This window comes from Cucumis sativus, chromosome 7, assembly GCF_000004075.3.
Source record: "Cucumis sativus cultivar 9930 chromosome 7, Cucumber_9930_V3, whole genome shotgun sequence".
Taxonomy (NCBI): domain Eukaryota; kingdom Viridiplantae; phylum Streptophyta; class Magnoliopsida; order Cucurbitales; family Cucurbitaceae; genus Cucumis; species Cucumis sativus.
The window spans coordinates 1,814,902-1,837,285 of record NC_026661.2 but is presented as its reverse complement, the minus strand read 5'-3'; the positions used below and the strand labels follow the sequence as shown (position 1 = coordinate 1,837,285).

General features: G+C 32.1%; 3 protein-coding genes across 3 annotated transcripts; 2 read left to right on the top strand and 1 right to left on the bottom strand.

Moving 5' to 3' along the window:
• The first annotated feature begins 103 nt into the window (after positions 1-103).
• Positions 104-8,685, top strand: LOC101212884 (subtilisin-like protease SBT5.3). Its single transcript, XM_011660345.2, has 11 exons — positions 104-263; positions 358-458; positions 610-710; positions 1,124-1,291; positions 2,365-2,473; positions 4,060-4,594; positions 5,377-5,474; positions 5,581-5,826; positions 5,926-6,040; positions 6,673-6,886; positions 7,712-8,685. Exons 1-11 carry the CDS (start codon positions 171-173, stop codon positions 8,248-8,250), a joined length of 2,319 nt encoding a protein of 772 aa, XP_011658647.1. The 5' UTR covers positions 104-170; the 3' UTR covers positions 8,251-8,685.
• A 2,818-nt stretch (positions 8,686-11,503) lies between these two features.
• Positions 11,504-15,924, top strand: LOC101216573 (glucose-1-phosphate adenylyltransferase small subunit 2, chloroplastic). The gene is made up of 9 exons (XM_004144510.3): positions 11,504-11,931; positions 12,133-12,429; positions 12,576-12,845; positions 13,132-13,311; positions 13,564-13,667; positions 13,766-13,877; positions 14,015-14,113; positions 14,415-14,534; positions 15,510-15,924. Exons 1-9 carry the CDS (start codon positions 11,665-11,667, stop codon positions 15,624-15,626), a joined length of 1,566 nt encoding a protein of 521 aa, XP_004144558.1. The 5' UTR covers positions 11,504-11,664; the 3' UTR covers positions 15,627-15,924.
• An 889-nt stretch (positions 15,925-16,813) lies between these two features.
• Positions 16,814-21,112, bottom strand: LOC101213119 (protein CHROMATIN REMODELING 4). Its single transcript, XM_011660344.2, has 5 exons — positions 20,842-21,112; positions 19,354-20,573; positions 19,156-19,228; positions 18,255-18,433; positions 16,814-17,216 (listed from the first exon to the last, which is right to left on the bottom strand). The coding sequence occupies exons 1-4, from the start codon at positions 20,938-20,940 to the stop codon at positions 18,293-18,295; spliced, it is 1,533 nt and encodes a 510-aa protein (XP_011658646.1). The 5' UTR covers positions 20,941-21,112; the 3' UTR covers positions 16,814-17,216; positions 18,255-18,292.
• Between the last annotated feature and the right edge of the window lie 1,272 nt (positions 21,113-22,384).

Here is a 22,384-nt window from a genome sequence, read left to right as displayed (position 1 = left end):
TTTATAACCTTAAGTTTTTTTTGAAGGCAAATTAAATCTAGTGTGAGAGAATCTAATTATTATATTCCATTGGATGGAGAAATATATACATATAAATAAAGGTCAAGAAGAGGGGAATGTGAAAGAAGAGAGAGATTTAGAATAAGAAAGGGGAAAAAGAAGAAAACCCCATGAAACTCTCAACACTTTCTTCTTCCATTCTTCTTCTTTCATTTCTTCTCCTTTCTTCTTCACTATTCACTCCCACGTCCGCCATTAAAAGGGTATGTAACCAATTAATTACGACTTCAACCAATATTATTTTCTCTCCAATTCTCTCATTTTCTTCCCTCCCAACTCACACATGCATTTTTACAGTCCTATGTTGTCTACATGGGAGCTCATTCCCACGGCGGTCAAAAACCGGCCGATGTCGTCGCCAATTCTCACCACGAATTCCTCCAACCATTTCTCAAAAGGTACGCCCGTTCCAAATGAACTAAAACAATAATAGTTAACTTTATATGATCATCATTTTACTAACTTAGCTGTCCGCTTAAGTTGGATCTCGTATGTACGAGATAATCACATAGTAAATCTTATGTTTGAGTGTTGATTGTTTGTTTTTAGTGGAGAAGAGTTTACAAAGGATGTGATATTTTACTCATATACAAGACACATCAATGGCTTTGCAGCAATGTTGGAAGATGAAGTAGCTGTTCAATTAGCCAGTAAATTTGCTTCTCTCTTCTATTGTTTTCTTTTTCTTTCAAAGAGTATTAATTTTACTCTCTTCCTATTAAATTAACAATACTCCTAATTTTAAAAAATAATAAATAATTTCTACTTGGATAACTATTTTTTAAAAAAATAATTTATATTTTCCCATCAATTACTAAAAGATAACATTTTCAAAGGACAACTTTGAATTCTCAGTCCAATTATTCTATATATATATATAAAAAAAAACTATTTCTTCAGTTTTAAAATTATATATATTACCTTTTAAATTTACTTATAATATCGCAAGGTTTGCATATAAAGTAGGTTTTTTTTAATTAGTGCTAATTTTTCAAATTTTAATAAAGTAAACTACTAAAGTTAAGTGATGATATGATATATTTTACATCCTGAAAAAAATCAGAGCATCCGAAAGTGGTATCGGTTTTTCTAAATAGAGGAAGAAAATTACACACAACAAGATCGTGGGAATTTATGGGATTAGAGAACAAGAATGGAGTTATCAACTCAGAATCAATATGGAAGAAAGCAAGATTTGGAGAGGACACCATTATCGGAAACCTTGATACTGGTCAGTTTTTTTTTTTTTTTTCTTTCTCTTAATTTTATTTATTAATTAATATTATTATTTTGAAGAGTTAGAATAATAATTTTTCAAGCAAAGCCATTGACTTTTTTTCTTTTTCTTTTTTGTGTGTATGAATACAAACAAGATCTGATTTTTATTGAGAGAGAAATTAAAGAAGAAGGGTTTTAGGCCAATCAAAATGACAGAAGGATTTGATTAGTTTAATGGGTTTCTTTTTCCTTCCTTTTTTGAAGAACTAAAAATATATTTTAATAGATCTGTGTTCAGTCTCTTTGACTCTTATCTCCAACCCCAATGGTTCATTTTTTAAATGAAAAATTAATTATTAATTAATTCATAAATGTCTATATATAATACGTTTTAAATTTAGAAAAAATGAAATTTACAAAATATTTAAGGATAGTTACAAATTTAGCAATTAAATTAAAAATAATTAATTATATAACAACACTTTTAAAAATTTATAAATATAGCAAAATTTATCAATTTCTATCAATGATATAAATCTATCACCGAGAGACTATGTTGCAAACTATATGATATAAGTCTATCATTGATAGTTTTGCTATATTTACAATTTTTTTAAAGTATTGCTATATTCTTAATTATTATTCTTAAAATGGTCATGTGCAATTTGTGAAATATGTGTAAGTGTAAATAATTTGGTTATTTTATTTTTAAAAAACCCAAAAGAAATATTTCTATAGTTTTAAAGTTAGTTAAATATATAAGATTAGACACTAATTTTTATGATTACAAGTAAACATTGTGAGACCATCAAAACAAAATTATATTTTTCATCATATTAGGATAGTTGCAATTACATTTTTAAATTTTTAATAACAACAATTTTATCCGACCTTTTCAAAAGTGTTAAAATTAGACTATTGATAATTATAAAATTTAGACTTGGAATTGATTCGAGCTGATATAACGAGAATAGTTGAGTGAAAAATTAAATTTTGCAAAATTAAAAAGCTAAATATGTTATTTATTAATTGTGTTTGGAGAAACTAATTAGGGGAAATTTTGGTTTGGGGAAAATGGAAAAATAGGGGTGTGGGCAGAATCAAAGAGCTTTAGTGATGATGAATATGGACCAATTCCTCATAGGTGGAAAGGAATCTGCCAAAACCAAAAGGATCCTTCTTTCCATTGCAATAGGTATGTATACTCTCGTTTTCCCTCTACACGTTTTTCTTTTAGATTAAATTTTCTATTACGACTCTCACCTGTATTATCTGATTTCGTAAAACAAAAAATATAAACTCGCTATTTATGGTTTAGATATAACACATTCATAAATATCACTGAGTCTACTTATTATAAAGATGAGTAACTTTTCAAATGTATTAAACTAACAACATGCTAGCACGAGCATGATTTAAACCACGTTTAGTAACTATTTGGATTTTGATTTTAATTTTTTGAAAAGTACATCCATTTCCTCTCAATAAATACAGATGATTACTAAACAAGGTTTTGTTAGTACAATAGATAAAAGTTAGAGGATTTGAACCAGAAAGCTTTCAACCACTGACAAAGAGACATCTACCGATTTTTGTAGAAGGGAAAAGTTAATGTGATGGTTAAAAAGAAAAAGGTATATGAGGACCCTACCAATATGTAAAAGGTACACTAAGAGTATATGGTATGGAATTGAATATTTGAGAGAATATTGAAATGGTGTTGAAAAGATATAACCAAATATAGATATAGATAGAAGCAATGGGATCCACAAACCACTTTTTCCCATTTGGATCTTCTTTTTAGTGCTAAAAAGTACAACCATTTATTCCTTCTACCCCTTTTTTCACCTTTTTATCTAGAAAAAGATACTAGGTTTATAACCAACTACTACGCCTCTCGTTTTTCATTTTATATCATATATCCTCGATTGATTTTGCTATAGTTTGTAAATAGTTTTAATGTTTTACTCTTTTTAAAAATGTCTCTTTATAATTTAAATGTTTTTAAAACATAATTTTTGCATATTACGATTTAGTTTCTTAATTTTTTATTCCATCGTTTTATTTGTTGAATCGATTGTTTATTTGGCTTATCATATAAGGGTTTGTTTAAAGTATATTTTAGATATTGTTTGAGAATATGAACTACACTTGCTATAAAGTAATGTTTGTTTCTAAAAAGAATTGGACATAATAAAAGTAAGTCTAAATTTCACTGGAATAACACGTAACTAAAGTTGTTCTTTTTCTTAAAAAAAATTACTAATGTAACTTCTTATTGTTATGAAATGAACTCATATTTTAAAGGTTGATGAAAGAGAGACTTTTGCTTAAGCCATCTTAGTCTAACAAAACTTTGTTTGCCTTTTGGGTTCAATGTGAGGCGAAAATTATTCCAAACTCAAACATTTAAGTTGATTAAACCCATTTTATACTAAGAACTGGAAAGTTATTTATACTCTGGCTACGTTTTAAACGAACATCCGAGTTAAAAATCATATATAATTTCAAATATATATATATATATATATGTATATGTATATGTATAGCTAAAAAATTAATACTTGGATGAACACATTTCTATTCCTAAACTTTTTTACACAAATTTCACTTAATTTCATAGTTAGTGTTAATGTGGATTAATTAATCTTGAAAAAGATTTTACTTCAATAATGCAAATTGGTTTTATTTTTTAAAAAATTGTGTTCTTGCCATTCCTTTGATTTAGTCAGTTGAGGATGAAATTTGTGTAATTTTACTCATCGGTGATTCAATCTCAAGGAAACTAATCGGAGCAAGATACTTCAACAAAGGCTATGCATCCGTTGTCGGCCCTCTCAATTCCTCATTCCATTCGCCGAGGGACAAAGAAGGCCATGGCTCTCATACCTTGTCCACGGCCGGCGGTAACTTCGTCGCCGGAGCTAGCGTTTTCGGCTTAGGTAAGGGCACCGCCAAGGGCGGATCACCTAGGGCTCGGGTGGCCGCTTACAAGGTCTGCTGGCCTCCGAAGGCTGGAAATGAGTGCTTCGATGCTGATATATTGGCCGCGTTTGATTTTGCGATTCACGACGGTGTCGATGTGTTGTCGGTGTCGCTTGGAGGAGATCCGAATCCGTTGTTTAACGATAGTGTAGCTATTGGCTCATTCCACGCCATCAAGCATGGGATTGTCGTGATTTGCTCTGCTGGAAATTCGGGACCGGCAGCCGGTACGGTGACCAATGTTGCGCCCTGGCAGATCACCGTCGGAGCCAGCACCATGGACAGGAAGTTCCCTAGTCTAGTTGTTCTTGGGAACAGGAAGCAGATTGAGGTTAGGGCAACTTGTTCTTGAATTTTGTTGCACTATGTTATATATTGCACATCACAAGTTTGCTATATTTCCTTGAATTTGAACAGGTTAGTTAGGGCAACTTGTTCTATTCAAAATACTTTAATTGACAGTTGGGAGTTATGACTTTGACTGTAGGTTAAATCATAAGTTTGGTCTCTGAAAGAAGATGTGTAATAGATTTCTAAACTTAAAAGATGTCAATACGTCCGTTAACTTTTAATTTTGTGTTTACTCGATAGTTAGTCTGTTGTTAGGATACCACCAAACCAGAATACCTCGAGAAACACAAAGAACATGCAATATCAAGAGAAGTTATTCAATAGCCTGAGGGCCATCCATGTCCTAAATTGATCTGCACCCTTTATTTATAACCAAGATACCCGTTGCTAATTACTACTATACCATGGGAAATATTTAATTAATCTTACCCGTATACTCCTGACTAGTACTCTCACAGATATGGTACATATTTTTTTAAGAAAAGAGAAATTAACATATGTATTATACATAAAGTTGAATTGTATACCTCATAGATCAATTAACCTTTGGTATAATGTCTAATAAATTTGTGAATTTTAATGACGGTCGAATAGGTTTAGGGACTTATGAAGCACAAAATTGGAAGTTAAAGGGACTTATTAGAAATTTGTTTGATACAAACTTAAAATTTCAGGGACTTCAACTGAATATATACTAGATTGGAGGTTTTGTAAAGAATATTGATGATGTATTTGCCTCACAAAGAGTATGATCCTTTGTAGGGTGAAAGCCTGTCCCAGGATGCTTTGCCAAGCAAGAAGCTCTATCCACTCATGAATGCTGCAGATGTTAGATTAGCCAATGCATCAGTTCATGAAGCGTAAGGAAACTGGAACAATCATTTTCTGCTCTCTATTAGCTATTGAATACACTGCGTATTATTGGAACTATCAATATTTGACTCTGACTTCTTCGACCCCATTCAGTCAATTGTGTAAAGCTGGTACACTTAACCCTATGAAAGCTAAGGGAAAGATCCTTGTCTGCCTTCGAGGTGATAATGCAAGAGTCGACAAAGGCGAACAAGCATTGTTGGCTGGTGCTGCGGGCATGATTCTTGCTAACAATGAGCTAAGTGGGAATGAAATCCTTGCTGACCCACATGTCCTTCCAGCCTCGCACATAAACTTCACCGATGGCAGTGCGGTCTTTGCATACATCAATTCAACTAAGTAAGTTGCTTCTATAACAGAATCGAGTTAAGGCTCGTTTAGATTGACTTTCTGTGGGCTCAAGTGGTTTTAAGCCTGAAACCTTTAAATTGTGGATAGGTACCCCGAGGCTTACATCACACCAGCTACAACTCAATTAGGAATAAGGCCAGCTCCATTCATGGCAGCATTTTCATCGGTGGGACCAAACACTGTTACTCCAGAGATCCTGAAGGTTGTCTTTTTAGTCCTTCTTTGATAACTATATCGACTTATTTGGTAACCATTTCGTTTTTTGTTTTTGAAAATTAAACATATTTTCTCTCAATTTCTGACCATGATTTACATCTTCTCAAGTACAAAAGTTGTATTATTAACCGAATTTAAAATAACAAAAACAAGTTTTTATAAAACTAAGTTTATTAGTTTTCAAGTTTTGACTTGACTTTTGAAAACAATGGTAAAATTTAAAAAGCAAAAAATTTAGAGGTGCGAACGAGTGTTTTATAGACTTAATTTTCAAAAACTAAGAACCAAGTGGTTACCAAACGGGATCCTACTTCATTTTTTGTTTTTTGCCTGCTTTTTGACAATTCCTTACAATAGTTTTCATTGTTCTTAAAACAACATTTGAATTCATAGCTAAAAATTTATTAAGAAATAAAATTAAAACTATTTATTTAAAAAAGTAGTTTTGAAAACTAACTTGGATTCTAATAAATACTCACAAAAAGTAGTGTTTATAAACTTCATTTTCGAAAATCAAAAACAAAAAATCGAACTTATTAAATGGGCCTTAGCTACTCCTATTAGTTTGGCAGTTTGTGTGGATCTGAATTGATTGTTGGATAAACTTTGAGTGTGCAGCCTGATATTACAGCTCCTGGACTGAGTGTTATAGCTGCTTATACTGAAGCAGAAGGACCTACGAACCAAGAATTTGATAATCGTCGGATTCCTTTTAACTCAGTATCAGGAACTTCTATGTCATGCCCTCATGTTTCTGGTATTGCTGGTCTTCTCAAGACTCTTTACCCTCATTGGAGTCCTGCAGCTATCAAATCTGCCATCATGACCACGGGTAAGTGAATTCAACACCCCCTCTTTTCCAAAAATAAAAGGATAGAATATATTTTTAGTCCCTGAGCTGTGAGTATAAGTTTCATTCGGTCCTTAAGTTTCCAAACATTACATTTTAACACTTGAGTTTTTGGTTTAGTTTTCATTAGTTCCTAGGTTTCGAAATGTTATGTTTTTACCCTTGAGTTTAGTTTCCATTTGGTCCTTAGATTTCTAAATTATACACTTATACTTCTAAGTTTCTACTGATATCACTACAGTAAATGGTGCTAACTTTCAGTATCAATAAATAATTATGAATAAAAGTAAGTGTTGGTGAGAACTCACGACTAAATGTGTAGAACTTTAAAATCAAAGATCAAAAGGAAATTAAATCCACATCTCAAGGGTTAAAAACATAACATTTTGAGATCTAAAAACCAGGAGTAATATATATATATATATATATATTTTGTGAAAACCATGAGCTAATTTTCTTAACCTTCCTGGATTGCATCTAGCTATTGACAAATGAGACATTAGCTGACTTCTAGTTTTGTGCACAAAATAAGTGGATTTTTTAATTTGGTTGTGCAAGAATCTGATATAACCTGAATATATTGGACCATAAAGGTAATGGAGATACAATATAAACTAACCTTAAGATCTCTCACAAACTTTAATTCACTCACTGAAAAATTGGGTATCTTCTTTCTTCCATACTCACTTTATTTATAACCAAACTTCCCTAACAAACTACTAATTACTGATACACCCTTAATATCTCTCTAATACCATTCCTATCACAATCCCATTTTAGTCTCTTATTTTCCTTCATTTTTCACAGCAAGCATTTTAGACAATAACTTCGAGCCGCTCCTCAATGCGTCCTACTCAGTGGCCTCACCATTCAACTATGGAGCAGGACATGTTCATCCAAATGGTGCTGCAGATCCTGGCTTGGTCTATGACATAGAGGTTAATGAATATCTGTCATTTCTATGTGCATTAGGATATAACAAAGCTCAAATATCACAATTCTCCAATGGTCCCTTCAATTGCTCGGACCCTATTAGTCCTACAAATCTTAACTACCCTTCGATAACTGTCCCTAAGCTCTCAAGATCAATCACAATTACTCGAAGACTAAAGAATGTCGGTTCTCCTGGAACATACAAAGCTGAGATAAGAAAACCGGCTGGGATATCGGTTTGGGTTAAGCCAAAGAAGTTGAGCTTCACAAGATTAGGGGAAGAGCTGAGCTTCAAAGTTCTTATGAAAGTCAAGGAACGTAAAGTAGCAAAGAAGAATTATGTATATGGTGATTTGATATGGTCGGATGGTAAGCACCATGTAAGAAGCCCTATTGTGGTAAAAGTAGTCTAGCAGAAAGTTGAAAAAGAACGGTCGGTTTAGATTTGACTTTCTAAGTGTTTGAAAATATTCAAAACATAGTATTTTTAAGCACGTAGAAAATCAATCAAGACAGTCGTGCAATTAATTCGGTTGGTTGATCTAGTTTTTACATATTAATTTAACGCCTTGACTTCTCGACGAGGATGACTCTTGTTTGAGTCCTCTTGAGTTCTTTTAAGGTTGTTTGGCTCACTTTCAATCCAAGACTTTGGAATAATGATTGAGAAAGTGATGGAAAACAATAACAAACAACAATTGGTTATGGTTTCATTGGCATTTTTGTGCTTCTAATCCTTTTGGAAACTTAGATCCCAAAATCTATATTTTCTATCTTTAAGATGTACTAGTTATGAACAAAGTTTCAAAGTAGCTTTGTTGATGCTAAATGTACATAGTGTTTTTCTTGTTGAGATGTCTTGAAAAGCAGGAAGGCTATAAGTTTTCATATTATTTTTATCCATAGTAGTTTTTTAGAATTTGTTTCTTATCATTACCTATTATGGTTTGATTGTGTGGTTTGCATAATTTCCTAGATTCCATGAGTGAATATCATCTTATTTACAATCCTTGAGTATTATCTTTTGATTTTTGGTTTTTGAAGGTTAAATCTATTAATACCTCTTTTATTTATAAGTTTCTTGGTCAGTTATATACTTTCTATTAGCATTCTTAAAAACTAAGCAAATTTTTATCGAATGAAAATTTAGTTTAGAACAAGAAAACTATTTCAAAATGATTAATAATATGTTTGAAAATGATTATATCCATTTGAAAATTATCCTCAAATATGTTTCAAATACTTATTTTATGACAATCTCCTTTTCTTAAGTATAAGAAGAACAAAAAATTATAAAAACACTCCAACCCAATCTAAAATCGATAAACATTTCTTAATATTAATACAAAATCAACTCAATAATAAGTTAATAAATTGTTGAACTAAAATAAAAGAATTAAAAGTGTAATGTAAATTTGAATTAATTAAAGGAAATGAGTACATAATATAAATCAAGTTATTGAAAGAATGTTAAATGATAATATATAAAGTCTCTCCTTGAAGTTAGAAGATGGCAAAGGAAGGAAGGAAGGAACCAAATATTTGGAGAGTAATGAGTAAAATAATCAGGTGTGGGCCAGTGTATCGAAACCACATGGTCCTCAACTTCAAATTCAACGGCTCTCCTAATTCCTGGCCCCACCCTGACCTCCAATATCTGATCTCTGTTTCATTCCTTTTTTATTTATAAAAGGAAAATAACTTTTTTATCAAATAATAAATACAAACAAAAGGAAATGGACGGTCCTAATTTAACCCATATTTTTTTTAATCTAAAGTTTATTTCTCTTTTTCTATTCTTTTTTATGGTGCATTGTACATTTTTAACAAATGTATTTCATATGCATGTGTGTATTTCTAATTCCGCGTTTATAAGTATCCGAGTTTTTAAAATGTATATTTTTACTTATTTTTTAAAATAAGTTTACAAAAGATAATTATATATTTTTATTTTAAATAATTATACGATGTTTTAAATTAGAACTATGACTTCCAAAAGTATATATATATATATATATATATATATTTAATTTTAAATATTATATAATTATTTTTAAAAGATCAAACATAAAATACTTTGACTTCGTAAACCTATTTTCTCAAACTCATAAACTTAAAAAAATATATTTTAAAGATTAAAATATCAAATGATCTATTGTTATAAATTTGGAAATTAAAAATATTTATTTTTAAAACTCAGAAACTAAACAGGTATTATACTTGATTTTTCAACTTAATTTGTGTTTTTGGAATAATTTTATTATTTTAAATCCTAACTATTTACTTTTAAGTTTTGTGAAAAATAATATCTCAATTAATGAATTACTAAATTAGTCTTGGAATGAGTTGGACTTTGAATTTGTTGTGGATCTTATTTAGCTATTTTATAGTTAAATTGTTAATTCAATATTATAGTTTAGTTTTATAGAAGGTTAGAATTTATATTTTAAGATTTATAATTAGAGTTTTGGGGAGACTTTTTTTAAAAAAAAAATTTCAAAGTTTTTAAAAACATAAAGATTACTTAAGAGGTTTAAGATCTAAATTTTAAAACTATAAAATCAAATTATATGAAGCATCAAACTATATATATGAATTAAAGATGTATTTTATTTTAGGGTTTTATAAAATAAAATAAAAAAAAGTTGGGTAGTGTTTACTTTTGCGAGTTTGTTGCGTTGAATATTCAATTTTAGGTAGGTTTGGACATTTTCGTGTTACTCTAAATCTATATTTGGGTTATTTTGTTTCTAAAATTGGTTATTATACTTTTTTTTGTTAAAAAAATTATTGTTCTTATTTATTAAGTGATTTTTTTTTTCAAATGACAACACTGTTAAAAATATTTACAAAATATAGAAAAGTTTTCAGATTCTATCAGTGATAACATCACAAGCTTTTCTCCGTGTCTATCCATATATTCATATTAAAAATAAAATTGATTCTAATATAATCAAAAGCAAGCCACTTTATCAATATCTAAGAATAACATTTGAGATATTGGCTTTTGAAAAGATTTAATATATATCCTCAGTTACTTACCATAATTCATATTCTACAATATTTTTCACATTTAAGTTTGGTTACAATAAATTCATATTCTACAATAATAACCATGGTATCTAGTTGAAAATTTTTAATTTTTTACATAATTGTTGTCGAAATTATCCTTTTATTTTCTTCCTTTTATAGCTATTTTTTCTTAAAACTCTTGCACCTAAATCTAAAAAGTAATTTGAACTCAACTAGGAATACATATATATATATATAGAAGAATAGATTGAAATCTTTCTACCTAAAGTACTTAAAAGAGTATAGATTTAATTTATATTGAAATGTGCATTATGTGATGATGTATGCCTAAAGACATTAAGATATGGTCAATATGACACGTGGAATATTAAATTTTTCTTAAACAATACATCCATTATTATAATTATTGATTTTAATGAAACCGTTCCCAAAAAATCTAAAAGGGAAGAGTCCATGTGACTCACCCATGGATACATCCGTGAATCCACCTCCACTCAATCTCTTCTATTTTATTCATACTTTTCTTTTTCCTATATTACCCCTACAACCCCCACCACGTTTCCATCGGTACACCACGTAATAAAGTCGAAACTACAAGGGCTTAGTCGTCCGTGAGACCACATCAAATATCAGTGGCGAAGCATTTCTCTTATTCGGTAGTAGAGCTGCAGAGCTGCAGAGCTGATCTCTGCTTCTTCTTCTTCTTCTTCTTTTTCATTTTTTTTTTCCGGTGACTTGCTAATCGGAGAAGATTTATCGGATATCGTTGATTTTGGATTTGAATTGATCGTCTAATGGCGTCTTCTATGGCTGCAGTTGGAGTTCTCAGACTTCCGACGTCGTCTTCATCGTCCAATGGTTCTAACCGTGCGAGGAGAACTAGCTTTCGGAGTCTCTCATTCGGTGCGTCTCACATTTCTGGTGATAAGGTTGACCTCAGAGGTTCTGGTTTGGGATCACGACGTGTATCTGGATGTAGAGTGGCTCCCTCGATCGTTTCTCCTAAAGCGGTTTCTGATTCCAAGAATTCTCAGACTTGTCTCGATCCCGATGCTAGCCGGGTTGGTATTCTTGTTTCTTTGTTATATTATCTGAATGCGTTTAATTTTTTGGAATTATGTAGTTTTGTTGTCTGGTGTTCTTGATGCGTTCGTTGAATTTATTTCCTGTGGTTTTCTGTTTTTGAGCTGACGTGAATTTGTTTGTGAAATTGATGGTGGTTGAATGGATTATTTATTTTTATCTGTTTTTGTTGTGTTTAGAGTGTGCTTGGGATTATTCTGGGCGGTGGTGCTGGAACTCGGCTCTATCCGCTCACTAAGAAACGAGCGAAGCCTGCTGTTCCTCTTGGAGCGAACTATAGGTTGATTGATATTCCTGTTAGCAACTGTCTCAACAGCAATATTTCCAAGATTTATGTTCTCACGCAATTCAATTCTGCTTCTCTTAATCGTCATCTTTCCCGAGCTTATGCGAGTAATATGGGTGGTTACAAGAATGAAGGATTTGTTGAGGTTCTAGCCGCTCAGCAGAGTCCAGAGAATCCCAATTGGTTCCAGGTGATGGAATCAAGCATAGATTTATTCTTTCATGATTAGAATTGTGCTGAAAAACCTACCATTTTGTTCAGATTATTGTTTCTGGGAACATTAATACGTCCGATTTCAGTATGCATTTTCTTTAAGTTTGGAATCGTATTCTGCAGGGCACTGCTGATGCAGTTAGACAGTACTTGTGGTTATTTGAAGAGCAGAATGTGTTGGAGTTTCTTGTTCTTGCTGGTGATCATTTGTATCGAATGGATTACGAGAGATTTATTCAAGCACACAGGGAAACCGATGCAGATATTACTGTAGCTGCTCTACCAATGGATGAAAAACGTGCAACTGCATTTGGTTTGATGAAGATTGATGAAGAGGGACGCATAATTGAGTTTGCAGAGAAACCGAAAGGAGAGCAATTGAAAGCCATGAAGGTGAATCCAAACTCAAATACCTTTTTAGAGGCGATTGGGATGTTGAGTTGGTTATTATAGTGGTGATTATTCTAGTTTGTGGGTTATGATATTTTATGTTTGAGGTTCAAATTATTTTAGTAGTAGAAAATAGTAAACAATATTGACTATACTTGATTGTCGGTTATAAATATTTTTAAACGTCACTATTATATTTAGAGCCCCAACCATGGAACCATGGGGTGAACTATAATAGTTATTCAGATGATTAGTTCAAAGCTTAACAATCATGTTTTATTTCATACAGGTTGATACTACTATTTTGGGTCTTGATGATGAGAGAGCCAAAGAGATGCCGTACATAGCTAGCATGGGTATATACGTTATCAGCAAGGATGTGATGCTCAATCTTCTTAGAGATAGATTTCCCGGAGCAAATGATTTTGGAAGTGAAGTAATTCCTGGTGCAACTTCTATTGGAATGAGGGTAAGTACCAAATAATGGTGGCCTTAACCATCTAGTTGTCTGATGCAAACTTTACTCATTACATGTATCTTTATACCATGATTCAAAAATAAGAAGTAAATAAAAGAAAAAAGGAGAAGTACAGATGAATGAGAGTGCTCATCTTAAACTTGTGTCACTTTTGATTATTGTTTGTTTGCTGGAGAAAAATGGCTTCAGAGTTTTTGTTGGAGTTACGATCTCTACAATTAAGATGTTGCTTTAACTTTATAGGTGCAAGCTTACTTGTATGATGGTTACTGGGAAGATATTGGTACCATTGAAGCTTTTTACAATGCAAATCTGGGGATCACAAAGAAGCCAGTACCTGATTTTAGGTAATTTTGTTAAGTTTGATTCGCTTTCCTCATTTTTTTCCCTATAAAATTGTCAAGTTATTATTTGTTTATTTGATACACGAAACAACCAATTGCAGCTTCTATGATCGTTCGTCTCCAATCTACACCCAACCTCGTTATTTGCCACCATCGAAAATGCTTGATGCCGATATCACGGACAGTGTTATTGGTGAGGGATGTGTCATAAAGGTAATTTCTTTACTAGTAAAGTAGATCTTTGCTTTGCCAAGATGGTAGTATTGTACCATTGTTACGTTGTCTCCACTGTATTATATCTTCCCCTTTCCTTCAGTTTGGAATAAACGCCTTTTTTATTCTCTCCTCAGAACTGCAAGATTCACCACTCTGTCGTTGGCATTCGAACTTGCATATCCGAAGGTGCAATCATAGAAGATACGTTACTGATGGGTGCTGATTATTATGAGGTTTGATAACCTTCTTTATCACGAGTTTGAGATAGATTCTCAAAATTGTTTGACTATATAGTTAAACATTGGAAATCACTTTTTATCAGTAAAGTTACCGTTTGAAACTCGCCTAAAGCAAAAATGCTTAAGTGCATCCTAGGCTACGCTACACCTATCCTTTAATCGGTTGCATCCAAGTATCTCCATCTTGAAATGAAAAGCGTATTGGGTCTTGTTTGTTTTGCACTCGGTTAGTTGAAACGAAAAATTGATGGGTTGTGAGCATAAACTGGTTTGTTTTTCTTGTGGTGTTCATCAGACGGATGCGGACCGTAGGTTATTGGCGGCAAAGGGAAGTGTACCAATTGGAATTGGTAGAAACTCTCACATCAAGAGAGCTATCATTGACAAAAACGCTCGCATCGGTGAAAATGTTAAGGTTTGTCTTGTCAACTTGTGCTTTTCTTTATATTTCATAAGAACTTTTACTTTATAATGCTAACTTCAAGTAAGTCTTTATTATATCTTATCATTCGTTTTCGGGGTGGGGTCTCATTTTGGGTGTTGGTTTCTATCATCTGTTTAATCATCAATCAAATCCATTGCTTCATTGGGAAAGAACAAACACAAGTAGACAAGAGCCTGAGTTCATTAGAGCTTTCTTTTTCTCTTAAAGTAATTTTTGACGGTGGAAATAAATATGTTTTAAATCAGCTCCACATGGCCGCCCACTTGCTTTCTGCCCTTTTCGTGTTCTATTTCGATATTTTGGGAGAATTAGATTTAAGTGTCAATTTTTAATAACGTGTCTAATAAGGATTACATATTGTCTACACGAGTGTTAAATAGATTTAAAGACATTAACATATGAAATCTTTTAATTACAAGGATTATATATTGTCTACAAAGTAAGTAACAGTGTCTGCCAACTTGAGATTTTTTTTTAAGGCCATTCATTACACCTCTAAAATTCTTGTTTTATTATCGATTTTCTACTAATGTTTTCAAAAATTGAAGCCAAGTTTTAAAATAGGAACCATATACTTTTTTATTTTAAAAAGTTTTACTTATTTTATCTCGGTTCTTATTATAGATTTCATCCCTATCATGTAAAAGAGTTCAATTTTTATTCTAAACTTAAAAGCAAGAATATATTTTTAAGAACTATTTTTTTTAGATTTTAAAATTCGACCTAGTTGTTAAAAAAAAACAAACAAACCAGTTGAAGTAATAAACGAAAAAGAAAGGTTAAGTCGGTAAAGTAAATAAATTAACACGATCCTGTAATCATATGAACTGTTTTGTTGGATGTGATAATGTAATCATATGAACTGTTTTGTTGGGTGTGATAATGTATGTTGTGAGTCGGCGGTTGATAATAATAACAATACTAATACTAATCTCATACTCGCAGATAGTGAATGGAGACAATGTGCAAGAAGCAGCAAGAGAGACAGATGGTTACTTCATAAAGAGTGGGATTGTGACAGTTATCAAGGATGCTTTGATTCCCAGTGGCACTATCATCTAAACCTCAACACATCACACTTCACTCAACTGGTGCCACTCTCTCTCTCTCTCTCTCTCTCAATTTTGTCTGCCTTGTTCAATCCCACCCATTATGTCCACATGCATTCCCTTTTGGTAGTAAATGGCAAAGCTTAGGAAGAGAATCCCTCACCCACACTCCACACTATACCCCACTGTTACTTTTAACTTATGATGATGATTATGTAAATGTCCCCCCCCTCCCCTCCCCTCTTCTGCTTTGAATAGTTTCATTACCTTTTCTTTTAACCCATAAATAAATTCAATTTCCTGGGGCATAAGTGGTATGATGAATATAAGTCCCTTTTTCCATCTACTTTTTTTTTCTCTTTTTTTGGTAAATTGCAAAAAGCTATCCTTATGCTAGAGTGGTAATTGCAACTATAGAGTATAGCCTCAAATTTTCTGTCGTAAAAATTGAGCTCTCATATCGTATATTTGCAAGTGTTATGGCTGGACCCTCAAACTTATATAATTATAGAAATTGCGTAATATTTGTATGAATTTGAAGGCTTGTCTTTTATTACTTGGGAGTTTAATTACACGAGTTTGAGAGTTTGATTTTAACTTTTGAGAAGATAAATTTTACCATTGAAAATTTGAGAGTGTAATCACAACTATCATTATAGGGACGGTTTTTGGAATTCACCTTCTCATATATTATACTTTGCAAGTTTTTCGTTTTTTTAGAATGAAGAAGATGATGAGACTGTCATAAAGGCCTAAGTAGAGGTGTTGTATGTTGTGCATGATCGAAAATTGCTCTCGTATGAATGTTAAAAACAGCTCTTTGGTCATCCTTTATTGTTGCTGTAACTTTATAGGATTTAACGAGTAAACGAACCTAATTCAATAAATATCAATTCACGCCAAAAGTTAGTGACTAAATGATTTAAAATATTTATAAAACATAATTTGATGTTTATAGACATCGGTTAACTTTTACCAATATCTAATTATATTTTTTAGTTTTCGATTCTCTCCGCTATTTAAGAGGTCTAGGGGTTGAAAAAATAATTCAGTTATAAATTCTAATTAATTAAAAAATCGATGAAACTAAATTCTAACTTTTTCGATACAACAATCAAATTTGCAAGAGTACTTCACTATCTCACAACTTTTAGGTTATAGTTTTTACTAGGAAAAAGAACTATTCCACAATCTACATTGTTACACAATATCACATCAACAATAGTTCCATCAATTGCTTGAACATTTTCATAGCATGAACTAACAAACCGATATTTACATAAAATGTAATTTGTTACAACATAATTTACGAGCAAACGTTGAAACGAAAACTCATACTAAAACAGAACCGACCTACACCAGGATACCAAAATTGGAGAACCTTATCTATAACCTACTTAAAAGGATTTGAATGGAACATAAAGAGAATTTTGGGCAACCTATATAGTGTTCTTCCTCAACAGCTTCTATACCTTCCATTACAAATCAAAGTCTTCAAGACAACCTGTTTGTGCATTCCTTTTCACTCATTTAACATGTAGGTCTCTTCAACATCCAAATTGAAAGGTTCCAATGCTACGATTGCTACCCATCGAGAACATGCCTGCATAGAGCTGTGGTTTCAAGGATTTCGCAAAGAGTAGGAGCTTGTTTGACATGACATATTACGTATTTAAAAAAGTGGCTTTGGGTGAAAAATATCTGCTTTAAGCACTTGAAAGGAAATTCCAAATAGACCCAAGGTCACATGAATTCAGTTCAAATACTTTCAAAACACCTAACCTTGATAAGCTTCTGTTCATTTAAGTCCCTTAGTTTTGGAACGTCTATTGACCTTTATAAAATGATTGCTATTGGTCCATTTGTTTTCTCATCTCATTTTCTCTATCACAAATTCGACAAAACACTACTACCCTAAGAAAATTCTTCAATATATTGACCACTATAAAATGATTGTTATTGGTCCATTTGAGGTTTTATTGTACTCGGTACATAAAATTTGTTTAAACCATACAAACAAGGGCCAAAGCGATCACTTCAAAATATATAAATAGGATAGACATCTTGTAAGTGCACAAACCAAAATAACAAAAACATACCAAACTATTTTGAAAGTATGATGACCAAATTAACCCTATTCATTTTCTTAGGGGAATATGATAACGAAATTAAGCCTATTCATTTTCTAGGGAAGGGGTGAAAAAGCAAAACATGGAGTAACATGTTCATACTGAACTTTGAGCACATATAAGGATAGTTAGTAATCCACTAATTAAAAATAAGACATGAACAGAGAAAAATTTAAACATAATCATACTTTCATAAACTGGCTCTCTTTTTTTTCTTGAGTTCAACAATATTTGGGGTGGGAATACAAACCTCTGACATCTTGGGTTGAAACTTGAAAGTATATATAGTTGTCAGTTTTATAATCATCTGGGCTATTTCTCTATTAGGTATTAGGCAAGATTGTTTGACTAGAACGTTTCTCCATTTATCTTTCAAGCCAACTAGAGTATGAGTGTCATCAAATATATGTGACGACTGGATTCCAAAGTTTTCATTAACTTGTTAATAAGGTTCAAGGTTATGGTTTAGGGAATTACCTAAAACTTGCTAATGATGATACTATGGAAGTTACCTTTGCGATTATTCGGAATAGTTATCCATTAAGTAAGACTATCTGCCTAGAAGGCTTCTCCATTTATCTTTTAGGTCAACTGGAGTACGTGTGTCATCAAATATGTGACGACCGAATTCCAAAATCTTCCTCCAAGGAAGATTTTTATTTGTTGTAGAAGAGAATTTCCGAACTCCTTCCTGTAAAAGTAATTTCAGTAAGCACTGGGAGAAGCGAATAATGTTAAGAAAAAAAAGTTGTAGTATAGGGCCATTTTTTCTCATGAACAATATTAGTTAGTTTTTAGCTCCATGAAAGAAGACAAACGTGCACACAACGTACATACATTCCATTTTTGAGATGAGAAACAATTTTGTTGATGAATGAAATGAAGGAGCTAATAGACTCCTAGACACCAAAAAGGTGAATTACATTGGAAGATCTCTAACTAGGTCTTAGAGAAGAAAGAGTATAATTGTTGTGCACCATTACCTGGATTTTTCAGTTTAAAAGAGTGTAGGAGAAATCATAAGAAAAATTTTCAACATAGTAGATTATTTCAACCAGCTTTGCTAACACTCAGATAAAAAGTTAGCTTTCCATCCTAAGAATCATGCCAGGGCGTTCAAATATATAAGCATATCCTTTATAGGCGTGTGATTTTTCTCCCTCTTTTGCAATATTTCACAATATCACTGCAAGACTAGTATGTTTTATTGTGATTTCAATATTAAGCAAATAGTGATAGTTACAAAAAACTGTAATGCTTCTTCCTTGATTTCATTTATTATCTTTTTCTTCCCTTCTGCAAGATCCAATTATTTCTCAATCAATATTTGGGGGGAAAAAGAAGGAAAAAACTGGAACAATTAAAGATGCTAAGCCCAAAACATCTCAATTGATCAATTAATCAACAAGGTACCTTCAACATTTCCTCCTCTTCAACAGACCAACGCATTCTCTTACGCTTCCCACTGTGAAAATCCAAGCTTTTGCTGCAAATTAGGAAATGAGGGTTAGTTGTAATTAATTTTGATGATCAGAAACTGCTGAAAGACACCTGTCAATGTACTGCAGTTCATTTATATAGAAATTGAATGATAGCCTTGAAAGAACTTACAGTTGATTATGAGACGCTGGTTGCGGCTTTAGATTCCTGGAGACAGAAACTTTCTCAATTTTGATTGTATTATCTTTCTGAGGTTTTGGAGTTTGTAAACGAGGTGAATTCTTCCTAGGTTCTGGAGTTTGTATATGAGGTGACTTTCTCCTAGGTTCTGGAGTTCGTATACGAGGAGACTTTTTTTCCTCTGGAGTTTGTAGACGCAACGATTTTCTAGGAGAATTGACATTCTGTAAGTCTGTTCTCCTATTAGCTTTAGTTTTAAAGCGCCTTTTCTTCACAGTTGTTTTATTCTTCAAATCATTATTTCCAGATGCAGGAACGATATTTTCAAGCATCTTTTCGTTGTCGGGTTGGATTTGTTCTCGACCACCATCCTTTTCTTGAAGTTCTTGAGCAGTTGCTTCTCCATAATGATATGCACCTGGAGTCTCCAACTGTCCGTGATCCATTGCAATCCTGTCATCCTGAATGTCATCTATAGGCCTTAAGATTTCTTTGTCCATTGTTATCCCATCTTCTTTATCTTCTAAACTTTCAACCTGATGTGTACCTGATGTCTCAGCCTCATGAGTTTCTTCATCCATCCTATCCTCACATGGCTGAACTGTAGGAGCTGAATGGCTGCTGTTGCTAACATTAGACACAATAGGGCCATCATGAATTTCGCTGTTAACCCCCACCATTGACGTTGGTTCAACATCTCCTCCTGCTCTGGCACGGTCCTCCCCTTCATTACTTTGATTTTGCTCAACCTGGATATCGTGATCTCGTGAACTCTCATTGCACAAATGACTCCCATGATTAGGCAGGTTCACATCCCCTCCACAAGTTGACACATCATCTGACTTCTTTTTACCAGCCTCTCCCATACGAGGTGAATTGTCACCACCAACCATCCTGGTATCAATAAAATCAGATAACGCTCTCTTTGCTACCATAGTCTTCCTCCTCAACTCATTCACACGAATCAACGCTCTTTTATATGAACAATAAGGACAGTAGAATCGTCCATCTTCATCGAACGACGGCTCGCAGGACATACACAATTCATGAAGAGCAATTGGACACCCAGGTTCAGTACAAACCAACAAGTCCCCACTCTCATCACATCTAGTACAAGTATCTTTTTGAAAGCAATCTATCTTATCCAACACATCGTCAGTTTCCTTATTTGATGCATCATGCAAAGTATTGTCTTCTACATTCGGCACATCCTGACCAGATAAAAACCCATCAATTTTTCAGCAAACAAAGTTTCGACAAACATTCGAATCAGAAAAATTACGGTTGAGACTAAAAACTAGGCTTCTCGAGATTTTCCTTGTAGAAAAAAAAAATCCAAGAAAATAACAAACAGCGTCAACATGAATCACAGTTGAAGCCACGAAAAGCAATAGCACAATGAGATAACTAAGTTTAGCCCGAGAAGGAAAAGAAAATGGCTCGATTGGTGTAAGGAAAGAGAAGTGAATAGGAACGTACCTGGTCAGGGAGAGGGGAAGATGCCATAGGCGACGGAGTAGAAGTAACGGAACGCCGGGAAGGCTTGCACCTTCCGCCACGGCGAGTCTTGATCCTCATCTTCTTCAGGTGCAAAGTATGAACCCTAATTTTTCAGAATCTTTAGTGCTCAATCAACATAAAATTAGAGAACGAACATATCTTTGTTTGTCCATTAGAGATGATGAACAAATTCTGTTTTCCCTCGAAAATTCATAGAAACCGAAGGTGATGATTTCGATTCAAAATACCATTGAGATAATTATACACTATGAACCAAATTTTTAAATTTTAAATTTTAAATTTTAATATCTTCAACTTTAATTCTTAGTTTCAATCATTTCTAAAAATATTTTTAGTATTTATTAGTGTTTCTATACAAATTGTCCAAAATAAAAAATGTACAAACTATTTACGGTAAAATTGTAATGATTTTTTGTTAATGGGTTTTTTTTTTTTTTCTATAAAGCAAATAGTTTGTATTTTCTTTTACTCTTGAAAAACATTTTCTACATGTGTTTTGCATAATTTGTATGAAAACTATTATTTGGTAACCAAATTCGATAAAAATTAACTTTAAAATAAAATTTAAGACTGAACGAGGGGCGTCAACTAAGACGTTGATATTCACTTTTGGTTGAGAGTGAAATATTTACATTGTAATACTATTTTGAAATTGATTAAAGTTCAAATCAATATAACTTATCTTCATTCATAAAATTTAAATGCCAAACGTGTTGTATCATGACAATTTTAACCAAATATTTTTAATTTTATTAATTTAAACTTTAAGTTTAAATAGGCTTGTAAATTTATATACCAATTAAGTTTTTATTTTAATCATATAGAAAACGAGAGTTTACAAAAATAGCAAAAGAAAATTATGTTAATAAAGCTCATGTCACTTACATTTTCAAAATTGCAAAAACATCAAATTTAAATATTATGTGAGTCGAAAATTTAAATCATTATATTTATGTTGTTTAAATAATAAAGAAGGTTTGAGATAATATATATATATATATATATATTCAATTTCAAATTTGTTTAATTTTAGTTTTTTATATAGTTCAATTCTAATTTCGATGTATTTTCAATGAATCTTAAATCTAGTCTATCAATCATACTTTATTATTCATAACCTTTTAAAAGACTTATGTTATCCATGACAATAACATATATTATTGTACATTTGAAAAATATATTTACATATTTATTTTCTTAACTTAAAAATTATTACATATTAAACTTTAGATTTATTGAATGTACAAGATCTAAAATTGTCAATTTTTCTAGTGAATGAGTTACAATACAACCAAACGTTTTGATAATCTTTGAGTATTTAGTTAATGAATTACAATAGATCGAGAGAGAAGAAACTTATGAAAAATCTCCAATTTTTTAATGGTGGTTGGCACATCCCTAGCGATGCTATTTTGTCGTAATTAAATAATGAAAAGACGTTTTTGGTCTCTAAGTTTTGATGATTAATAAGTGTATTTGGTTTATAAAATTTAAAAATGCA

What these genes read in the sequence shown, in the direction of transcription:
- LOC101212884 (XM_011660345.2), top strand. Translation starts at nt 171, where the DNA reads ATGAAACTCTCAACACTTTCTTCTTCCATTCTTCTTCTTTCATTTCTT. An exon ending in TATCGGAAACCTTGATACTG is followed by an intron (nt 1,292 to 2,364) that starts GTCAGTTTTTTT and finishes ATGGAAAAATAG; the next exon opens with GGGTGTGGGCAGAATCAAAG. An exon ending in GCATACATCAATTCAACTAA is followed by an intron (nt 5,827 to 5,925) that starts GTAAGTTGCTTC and finishes AATTGTGGATAG; the next exon opens with GTACCCCGAGGCTTACATCA.
- LOC101216573 (XM_004144510.3), top strand. Translation starts at nt 11,665, where the DNA reads ATGGCGTCTTCTATGGCTGCAGTTGGAGTTCTCAGACTTCCGACGTCG. An exon ending in AGAATCCCAATTGGTTCCAG is followed by an intron (nt 12,430 to 12,575) that starts GTGATGGAATCA and finishes CGTATTCTGCAG; the next exon opens with GGCACTGCTGATGCAGTTAG. An exon ending in AGCAATTGAAAGCCATGAAG is followed by an intron (nt 12,846 to 13,131) that starts GTGAATCCAAAC and finishes TATTTCATACAG; the next exon opens with GTTGATACTACTATTTTGGG.
- LOC101213119 (XM_011660344.2), bottom strand. Translation starts at nt 20,940, where the DNA reads ATGAGGATCAAGACTCGCCGTGGCGGAAGGTGCAAGCCTTCCCGGCGT. An exon ending in CTTCCCCTCTCCCTGACCAG is followed by an intron (nt 20,574 to 20,841) that starts GTACGTTCCTAT and finishes TTATCTGGTCAG; the next exon opens with GATGTGCCGAATGTAGAAGA. An exon ending in AAGAGGAGGAAATGTTGAAG is followed by an intron (nt 18,434 to 19,155) that starts GTACCTTGTTGA and finishes TTACTTTTACAG; the next exon opens with GAAGGAGTTCGGAAATTCTC.